The 10,465-nt window shown below is 34.9% G+C and overlaps 2 protein-coding genes across 2 annotated transcripts; both read left to right on the top strand.

Moving 5' to 3' along the window:
• The first annotated feature begins 354 nt into the window (after positions 1 to 354).
• LOC143610289 (glycosyltransferase BC10-like) lies at positions 355 to 1,896 on the top strand. Its single transcript, XM_077084810.1, has one exon. It carries the CDS (start codon positions 437 to 439, stop codon positions 1,661 to 1,663), a length of 1,227 nt encoding a protein of 408 aa, XP_076940925.1. The 5' UTR covers positions 355 to 436; the 3' UTR covers positions 1,664 to 1,896.
• A 5,228-nt stretch (positions 1,897 to 7,124) lies between these two features.
• On the top strand, positions 7,125 to 9,492 carry LOC143610294 (putative clathrin assembly protein At1g03050). The gene is made up of 2 exons (XM_077084814.1): positions 7,125 to 8,370; positions 8,457 to 9,492. Exons 1-2 carry the CDS (start codon positions 7,731 to 7,733, stop codon positions 9,479 to 9,481), a joined length of 1,665 nt encoding a protein of 554 aa, XP_076940929.1. The 5' UTR covers positions 7,125 to 7,730; the 3' UTR covers positions 9,482 to 9,492.
• Positions 9,493 to 10,465: the final 973 nt, after the last annotated feature.

The following is a 10,465-nucleotide window of genomic DNA, read 5'->3' as shown; positions in this document are numbered from 1 at the left end:
CACATAGTCAATAATCTAAATACCGTGCCTAAGACTGGTTGATTCATAATTTTAAAGTAGATTATGAACTTCTTTCGTTTTTACTTATCAACATCAATATAACTTATTCTCTATATGATATGTAAATACAAACAATTGTTTATTCGAAAAAAAGCTTGTTTGAAATGGCTTTAGCCTTTTATGCATACCGGTACGTACGTATAAAAAAAGCAAAAAAGAAATTGGCTCATTTGTACACAAGTCACGTTATACTCACTCGTTAGCTTGGTTGAGGCTATTTTGAGTTGCTCGTTAAAAAGTTAAAAAGTTAATAAGCTTTGAGAATAGAGTATATATATCATGGGAACTCGAACTTCATTTGAGTTAGAGCTTATTCCATCAAAACAAACGTTGTATAGTACGCTTCCATTTCCACCTCCCATATTAACTACGACTCATGTCTCCCACACCTCTCTCCCTCCTTTGCGCTCTTCTTCTTACTCTTCCTCTTGCCATCGTTTTCACCATCAACAACGACATTACCACCACCACCACCCGTAAAACCTACAACCGAGAAAACCCCATTTCATCATCACCCAAAATACCTACAACCGCCCCACTTCCACCGCCATTTATAGAAAAAATTGATCTTGATGATTATAATGATAATGATAATAATAGTACTGATACCGACACCGATAATACTGATATGGATAATAATAATAATAATGATAATGATGCTGATGATGATAATGCACTTTTCCAGCTGGCATCTCAGGTCAACCCGAACACACCACCCGGAGCAACAAAAAAGCTCGCATTCATGTTTTTAGCAACCGGACCATTGCCGCTAGCTCCACTCTGGGAGCGTTATTTCAACCGAACAAAACGACATAATCTATACAACATATACATACACTCTGACCCTAGCCTCCGACACGACCTTCTTTACCAAGGCGTATTCGCCAACCGCACCATCCCATCCAAACCCACGCGCCGCCACACCCCCTCACTCGCCGCAGCTCAACGACGCCTACTCGCACACGCCCTACTAAACGACCCAACAAACTACATGTTCTCCTTACTCTCCCCATCTTGTATCCCGCTTCACTCGTTCGATTTCACGTATAAAACGTTGATAAACTCGAAACACAGCTTCATCGAACTCCTCGAACACGAGGACAACGCGTGGTGGAGATGGGCGGCGCGTGGGGACACGGCGATGCTACCGGAAGTACCGTTTGACGAGTTCCGAATTGGGTCTCAGTTTTCGGTTTTGACACGTAAGCATGCCACAGTGGCAGTTAACGACACGCGTATATGGTCCAAGTTTAAAGTGTCGTGTTTGCGTGAGAATGTGTACAGCTGTTACCCTGAGGAGAGCTACTTGCCTACGCTCATGTCCACGGTAGACAGGAGTGGATGCGTGCCAGCTACACTTACGTTCGTTGAATGGAAAGGTGGCCATGGCGGTCACCCGCGTGCGTTTCACGAAATGGAAGTGGGCCCGGAGTTAATCGGAGCCATCCGTAGACGAAGGCCGAGGTATGGTGATGAGGAAATCAACGGCTCAGATGTGTCTGTGAGGAAACGGAATGACCCGTTTCTGTTTGCGAGGAAGTTCGGGTCGGATACGGTGGGTGGGTTGATGGATATAGCTGATGACGTCATCTTGCGAGATTAATGTGAGTGATAATAAAATGATATAATATAAGGTAATAAATCATGGCAAAAGCGGGAACAAACCCGTGCTTTATGATTGTAATAATAATAATAAATGGTTACTTTATATTGTTAGCTTGTAATTATTATAATTACCCTTAATATACTCATATTCCGGTATAAAGATAGGTTTTATGGTTTTGAGTTTTGCCGGATATCAGAAATATTTCATTCATTTCTTCTCTAACGTCATCCACATAGCACATAGGTGTTATGTCATTAGTTATTATCTTATCTATTAGGTTACGTACCTGTGTGCTACACAGGTTGAAAGATATAAATTATATAAGTTACAACTCTACGAATTAAACAATGAATAATAAACTTGCATGTTATATATAAGTTTTTATGGTTTATAATCCAACCATTGCCACATTTTAATAATTACATTAGCAATCCAGTCAATCCAGTCAATGGAACACTTGAATTAGAAAAGAATGAATTTCTAAATATTAAACATTACAAAAGGAATGGTATCATCCATGTATCATCCATGTAATGCGCTGCAATATAAAAAGGCAAGGTTGTAAGTGCATGTTCATTGTGTAACACCATTTAATATGCAAAAGCTGCAATTGATTCTGGGCACACGGGTGTGAGTGGCTGTTCTTCTGTAGATGTGTTTAGCATTAGCTGTATACAAATTTGGCAGCATCTGGATATAAAAATAAGCTTAAATACTTTTGTCTGACCTTTTAAAATTGGTTCTAGTATGCTTAATGACCATTTCTCTACAAGATGTGTGTGCGAATGATTTGACAACAACATTAAAGAGAATGATTGTTGTTGTTCGTCTCATCTGCTAGCCTTCCATTGATGCAATAGCTTTATACAAGTCTCATCTGCTAGCCTTCCATTGATGCAATAACTTTATACAAGTCAACACGAGAATGAAAGGTGAAATAGACTTGGTTAACAATTGCCATCTAAATTATTAAGCTAAAATAATGACAATTCTATCAAAAAAAAGAAAGAAACAATTTGATGGTTTCCTTTATTTTTTGCTATGGGTTATACATGAGATATTATAAAAAGTACATACATTATAACTAACAATAGTTTGTTTTGTGTCAACAGCTTCCGGAGGGGGTGGGGGGTGGGGGGGTGTTAGAGAGTTAGACTTTGGAAATTAAAAAATAATTCTAATCAAATGACAAAAACGTTAAAAAAGTATTTATAAAAACTCGAAGTTATACATTCATCAAGATTATTAAATGAGTTAGATAATAACCGATACGGGTCACAACAGGTGGGTCAAAATAGACCGGGGTAGGTTGGACCACAAATACCATTTGTTTACTTCTTACCACCAAAGATCAAAAAGCATATATCTAGTTGTAATTGAATATTAAAGTGTACTGAGTAATAGATATATGGTTTGTACTCACACTAAAAAGAAAGAAATCGTATAGAATTGCAGAATGTTTAAATTCATAGTTAGTAAACACTAAAACAGAAATAAAAACCAATACTTAAATTTGCGCAGAAGGGTTGAATTCATAATTAGCAAACATCAAAACAAAAAGAAAACAAAGTTCAAATTAAAATTAAATGAGTTGTGTAGAAGGAGAGAACATCAAATAAAACCAAACTGAAATTAAAGAGCTATGAAAACGACCAGTAACAGTAACAGAAAGGAAAACCCAAAATTAAAAGCCTAGAAAGAATGTTAACCATAAGAAACTACTACCAAATACAAACACATAGAAAATGTGTGTATGCAATTTACTCCTTTATGCCAACCCATATGTAAGTTATACATGGAATTTCATTAAATCCTTCTGAAATGTTTATAGCCAATATTGGGGAAATCTTTATATTCATACTCAAATAGTTAAGTGCACATCCAACCAAAAGAAAAGAAATGAAAGAAAGATGCTCTGAAAATTTACCTGCCATAAAGATGGTGTAATACAATACAACATCTAATAGAGCATCACCTTCATTTTCTTATCAGCAGGAGCTTTGCTACCAAGGGGTTGCTGAAGCATGGAGACAAATATTGTCAATGAAATTATATAAAATCCTAATAGTCTAATATGAAATTCATACGAGTAACGAGTTTATTAAAGAATTGTTCAATACCGGGTTATATTTTAAGTATTTATATCTCAACTTCGTACGGGTTATCAACTTATCATCATATAGATCCAATATTGGCTACATACATGTACCCTTAAGTATAAAGATTTGCAGTATTGAAAATATATTATATCTTCAAGTTGAATGTAAAGTAAGTCACCACCACCATAATCTAACCTTAATGTGTACATTTGATCCATATTTCAACCAATAACAGATTAAAAGGTGATCGACTGGTTGTTTTAAATAAGTACACATTGCTTTATGTCAGAAACCACACTCATTCTGACATAATCCCAAACAATTTTACTTATCCCCCATATTGCCCTTTATGCTTTTTTCTTGAAAAAACATTTTTAAGATCGTCTGACATAAAAAAGATAATGCAAATTTTAAGTAACAGAATGCCAATTTTACCTTTTAAAGGATTGAAAATACCAAGCAACACAAAATCTTGTGAAATTTTACCTTACCAAATTCAGCATGATTTACTTTAAAACTACAAATGCTACATATTAACAAACATATACTCAAATGAGTATTCTATTCATATGAACTATGGCGAAAGCAAACAAGAGATACAAACAAAAACTGATCCTGACCTTAGTTGTTTCACCATAAATGATCATACCTGGTCCCATTGCAATAAGCACCTGATATAAAAAATGTTTAAAATTACTTGACCATGACCGGTAAACCATTGCTTGGATTAAACTACTTTCAAAACCAATGTTTTATTAAAAATAAAATAGTATATCAAGATTCTTAAAAAGGTAATATTTCGAACCGTAAAGACCACCCCTTTGGATGATAATATAATATACTCGATGGTATAGCAAGAGTACCTTTATAAACACTATCATATGATATTTTCCTCATCTATGTTATAAAATGAAAATGGAGAAAATATCAAATTACCTAGTTTAGTGCAGACCTGAGAGATTACTACAAAAACCCTGCCCTAATCAACATAGATAATTAACAAAATCTAATAAACGAATGAAAATCAAACCTTGTCGTGATTGTCAAACAAAGGAATCAAAGAACGGAATCGATATCCTGCACACAAGTACACCAAAACCAGTGAATCACTGATGAAGCCCTAATTGCGAAAAAGTTGTGGCTGAAGAATAGAATCGAGCTCTGCAGAATATGCATCAGGAGAAAAACCCTAACTGTGAAAAACGCCTTCGCTGGAGAATAGGAATGCTCAGGATATTAATCACCCGTGGAGATAATAAAACTTATTTGGAATGGGCGGAAAAATATAAATTTTGGAGGTGACAGCTGTCCAATATTAGTTTCCTTTATTATGTAAGGTAGATTGCCACAATATATACACTATAAATAGTAATATAGTATATAGAATAGTTAATGTAAATTTTTATATTTTTATATATTCAATACAATATATTTAAAAGTATCACTTTTATATAATTTTTTAAAAAGCAAATCCTTTTGCATGTTTATACTTTTTCTTACTTTGTAACTTTTACAAAGTTTACAATTTATTAAAATATACACGTAAAATTTTAAAAATTAAAAGTCTAAAATAATATTATGTAAAACTTAAATTTCAAAAATGGAATAAATTAAATGAAAATAAGGTGAAGAAAATAAAAAATTAATAGGGCTGGAACCTGACTCAATTAGGGGCGACAATTTACCCCGAAACATGATACAAATATAAAAAAAAAATAAAATTTGATTGATACGACCCCTTTTCTTGAGCATATCAACTAAAACATGATTCGCTTAAAAATTTGTTAAACTCAAACAAGACTTTTTAATTGTATGTTCATATGTAAGCCCTTGTATGTAAGAGTTTATGAAAAGCTGATATTAAGATTTAAGAGAAGATAAGTATTTTAATTATTACTTTTATGAGTTTTTCCGTAACCATATTTTAAACTAGGGATATCGGTTTTTAATACTTCCAACTTTCCCTCATTGGTTGATAGCAGTCACAACTTTCGATTTGTTGCATACCACTCCCAACTTTCACCTTATTTTCTTGCACCACTCCCCTTCTAAAGAAACACTAACTTCGTAAATGTTTTGGACTAATAATGTTATTCAAATTAATTGAGGGGGTAAAAAAGATATTTAATTTTTAACACATATCTCATACCCATATAAGCCACCACAGAGAGATTGTCAATCATAGAAAGAGAAATTCAATGAAGGGGAGAGAGATCTAGGGTCGGATGGTGGCAAATTTTGGTATATGTTAAATAATTTAATTTTCTTTTTCACCCCTCAACTAATTTAAATGGCATTTTTAGTCCAAAACATTGACGAGGTTAGTGTTCCTTTAGATGAGGAGTGATACATGAAAATATGGTGAAAGTTGAGAGTGATGGGTGACAAATCGAACATTGAGAGTGTTATCTACTAATGAGAGAAAATTAAGATTACTAAAAACCAATATCCATTTAAACTAAATTTCTTTTTAAAACATTCTCATCACCTCTTTACTTTCAACATTCTTATTTGTTATTTCAAACTACCCATTAATTATTTAATCTCTTGTATTTGTTTCTAATCACGAGCTAACTATATAAACCAAGTTTTCAAAAACAATTAAAAGACACTAGGAATGTTTCATTTGGAGAAAATTCTTTAAATTATTATTAAGTTAATAGATATTACATATATTGATAAATGAGCTTATAACGAGTTTACCCAAAAAAGACTTTATGTGAATCCTACAAGACGCTAGGAAGTATGTGGGTCGAGTTAGATTAAAGAATACATTCCGCTAACCAGAAACCAATCCACCCGCCAACATGACGTTTTTCACTATATGTGGGGCACTCAATGTGGGTGTATTAATTCTATGGACAAATTAACTTCAAAAAAAATTATACTTAAATGATTTGCTTAACGTCTTTTGCTTAAAATAATAATAAATAAATACACTAGGCTTTGCAAGTTTGTAAATGTCATAGACCGAATACCGACGGGGCATCCATTGTTGGTAAGTTTAACTATAAATAGAACGAAGATGCAATATTTACCATAAATATACAAACTAATGTTTATCAAACTAGACTGCTAGAGGTAGTGATGTCCATTCAATTATGTTATCTTCTTCGTCCCCGAGCTATACCTCCTTATTTAGATCCTCAATGTTTATTTGCTAGTGAATATAGTGTTGGAAGTGATGGTCTTGCCGTCTTGGAACACACCTCTTAGTTTGTGGTGTCGTCATCTACACATTTAGATCACATGTGTTAACAAACTATGGTGCTTCACGAATTTTGTTTTTTTAACGAACCGGCTTTCTTTTTTCTTTTGTGTGCGTGTGAATTTATTCCTCGACTATTTTAGGTCGTTATCAGTTAGGTTCATTATATTGACGACAAAAAACCTGAAAATAAATTAGTAAAAAAAAAACAAACAAAAACGACATGGCCGGGGACCCACAAGGTGTCGCTTTTGAGTCAACACGAATTTGGTCATTATCGGATTACAGCCTTGAAACAAGCAAATATCCTACTGGCCAAAGGCCGAATCGTTTAAACGATTTTAAAAAACAATGAGTTTGATCTCACGTGCCAAGTTTTCGTCTTCCCGTGCGCATTTTAACAATCTGGATAAAAATGGACATGATGCTCATTAATTTCCTCACAATCGTCCACATTATCATGCTTAATATTAGGAAGATTTATGGTATCCAATGCCAAGGCTAAAGAAAAATACATCCAAAATTAAGATAACAATGTGTTAAACAGAAATAACAACACATTAGAGAAGAAATTCAAATTTAATCTTGTTAACATTGTTGTTCTTCCATAGAGGTTCTTCAATTGTTAACAAGAATAAATTCTAAGTCACACCTGATAACAATAAAAGAAGTCAACCAACTGGAGAATCTGCTTCTCGAGGGAGATTCTCCATTTGTTCATTAAAAATTACGTCAACCCGCAGTTGGATCATCTCCAATGGAATCAAGCAACTTCAGGAACGCCTTTGGCGTATTCAAGGATCACACCAGTCTAACCCTAGCCAAAGTTGCAACCTTTTCGGATCTTCGAGTTGCTATTGTCAAGGCCACGGGTCACAAAGCTTGTCTAGCAAAAGAGCATCACATCCAAGAAATCTTAACCCTCGCGTCATATTCGTGTAATCATGCCGCCTCTTGTGTTGCAACCATCTCTCAACGCTTATGCAAGACGAAAGATTGGGTTGTGGCCTTAAAAGCACTCGTCTTGATCCAACGTCTTGTCCAAGTTGGAAGCCCGGATTTTATGCAAGCGGTTCTCTTAGCAACAAATGTTAATGGCACACACATATTGGACATGTCAAACTTTCAAGATGTAGCTTGGGCTAATTCATCAGATTTTTCGGCTTTCGTACGAGCCTATGCTTTGTATCTCCGTGAGCTGCTAGATTCCCCGATACAAGAATACGAGGGAAGGTTTGGGATGTTTTCGCATACAGAGGGCGAAGATGTGCTTCTAAGCCCCGGAACCCTCGTTGTTGGAACAAGTCAACTTTGGAATATGCAAAACATGCAAATTTGTTCAAGGATACAACATTTAATGAAACAACTTGATTCCTTTCTTGCTTGCCAACCTACAGGTAACATTACTAGTCTACTTTCTATGGGTCACACATTTTAATTCAACTTTTATTAATTTTTTATATCTTTGTTGATGATGATTCAGGTGCTGCAAACAATAATAGGATTGTGGCAATGGCTTTATATCCACTTGTTAAACAAAGCTTCCAGCTTTACCACGAGATAACGGAGATAGTGTTTATATTGCTAGATCGTTTTGAAGAACTCGATGTAGTAGACTCCATGGACGTTTTTGAGATATTCTGTCAAGTGGCAAAGCAATACGAAGAACTCGACAGTTTTTATTATTGGTGCAATGATGCCAACATTGCAAGGACTTCAGATTATCCAGAGATAACCAAGATTTCACAAATGAAACTTGATGAAATGGAAGAGTTTATCAAACAAAAGATAGAATTCAATCACGAACCAAAACTTGCGCTCGAGCTTGAGCCTGAGTCTGAGCCTGAACCAATACGTGAATCAGAACCAGAACCAGAACCAAAAGCAGAACCACAGGTTACACATCATCTCATTTTAGTTGAGCCATTGCCAATAACCGAAGGATATGAAGAAGAGATTAAAGAGACAAAGGCTCAAGATATAGGTGATTTGTTATCTTTTGAAAATGATGTCCCAACAACAAAAGACCATTCTGACCAAATGGCTCTAGCATTATTCGGCTATGGTTTAGTAACCGAAACTATAGAGAAAACCGCAATTCAACCATGGGAGCCCTTCGACGAGTCAGCTGATTGGGAAACGGCTCTGGTTCAAACCGCTAGTCAATTATCAAAACAACAACCATCCCTTCCAGGCGGATTAGATACATTGCTTCTTGAGGAGATGTACCATCAAGGAGCAACACAAGCTGCTATTAATTCGGGGAGTGCAAGCAGTGTCGCATTTGGAACCACCGGAATGCAAGCACCACTAGCATTGCTACCATCAACTTCAGCTAATGGCATTTCACCGGGTGAAGACCCCTTTGCCGCGTCATTTGCTGTGCCGCCACCTTCATACGTGCAAATGTCGGATATTGAGAAGAAACAAAGGTTACTAATGGAAGAGCAGATGATGTGGCAACAATATCAAGGACAAGTAGGAATGGCAGCTACCATATGTATATGAAAATTGGGTCATATATATGTGTATATGTATATATGTGAACACTTATGAATTACTAGCTTGTTAGCCTTATACCCTTGATTGAATTAAAAAATAAATCAGAACAAAACACCAAAAGTATGTATAACTGGATTGTTACAACATAACGGCTTCATCGTAATATTATATCTTCTTTTTTCAGTTTGTCTTTTTTTTTTTTAAATCTGGTATTGAGTGACTTTTAAATGCTATTTCTTAATGTTCTGATGAACTTATTATAAATACAGAAGCAGCTAGTAATTAAGGTAGACTAAATAAAATAAAATAATTCTAAAAATGATTTATATTGCAACATGAAGAAATTAGTACCAAAAAGAAAGTTATACAAATCAATGTTGAACAATCGTCGACTTTGTTATTCGATGAGGAACCGTGATGATAGTTTTCTTGATACCATGTTGACAATCACAAATACTAAAGATGATGCTAAGTGTAAACACAATACAATTTGAAGTAAACTTACGTGAATGTGATAATTGATTCAATGTTGATTAGAACTGCTAGCCCTGTTGATACTAATTGGAATGACACAATATAACCTTTCTTGGGACAGTTCCTCAAGTAAAATCTTTAACCGTGTACTTGCAAAAAAATAAAATCTAAACTCACAACTCACAATACACAGATCCATAAAGTGGCAATATGGCCCATGTGTAGAAAACGCAATTCGTGTAAGCGTAGTAAGGCCAGATTAACCATAAAATATTAAAATGTTAATAGGCCTATAAATCATAGTTTTAATCCCACTCCTCAAGTCCAAACCTCCAGCCCAATGCTCGGTCCATCACATTAGTTGATCCATATCCGTGTCCAATTTCAACATTAGGCTGAGCCGCTGAGACAACTGGAAACCAAAAACAAGGCAAAATAGGAATTTGCTTTATTAGTTTTTATTTTATTCTTTTATAATGTTTCATTACATTCATTGGTTTTTTCTATTGAAAAAAG

The sequence above is a fragment of the Bidens hawaiensis genome, unplaced genomic scaffold (genome assembly GCF_021521415.1).
Source record: "Bidens hawaiensis isolate Kalapana, Puna unplaced genomic scaffold, B.hawaiensis_p1.1 tig00025577_1, whole genome shotgun sequence".
In the NCBI taxonomy this organism is placed as follows: Eukaryota; Viridiplantae; Streptophyta; class Magnoliopsida; order Asterales; family Asteraceae; genus Bidens; species Bidens hawaiensis.
Note: the sequence above shows the minus strand (reverse complement) of the source record. Positions and strands in the feature narration are given on the sequence as shown.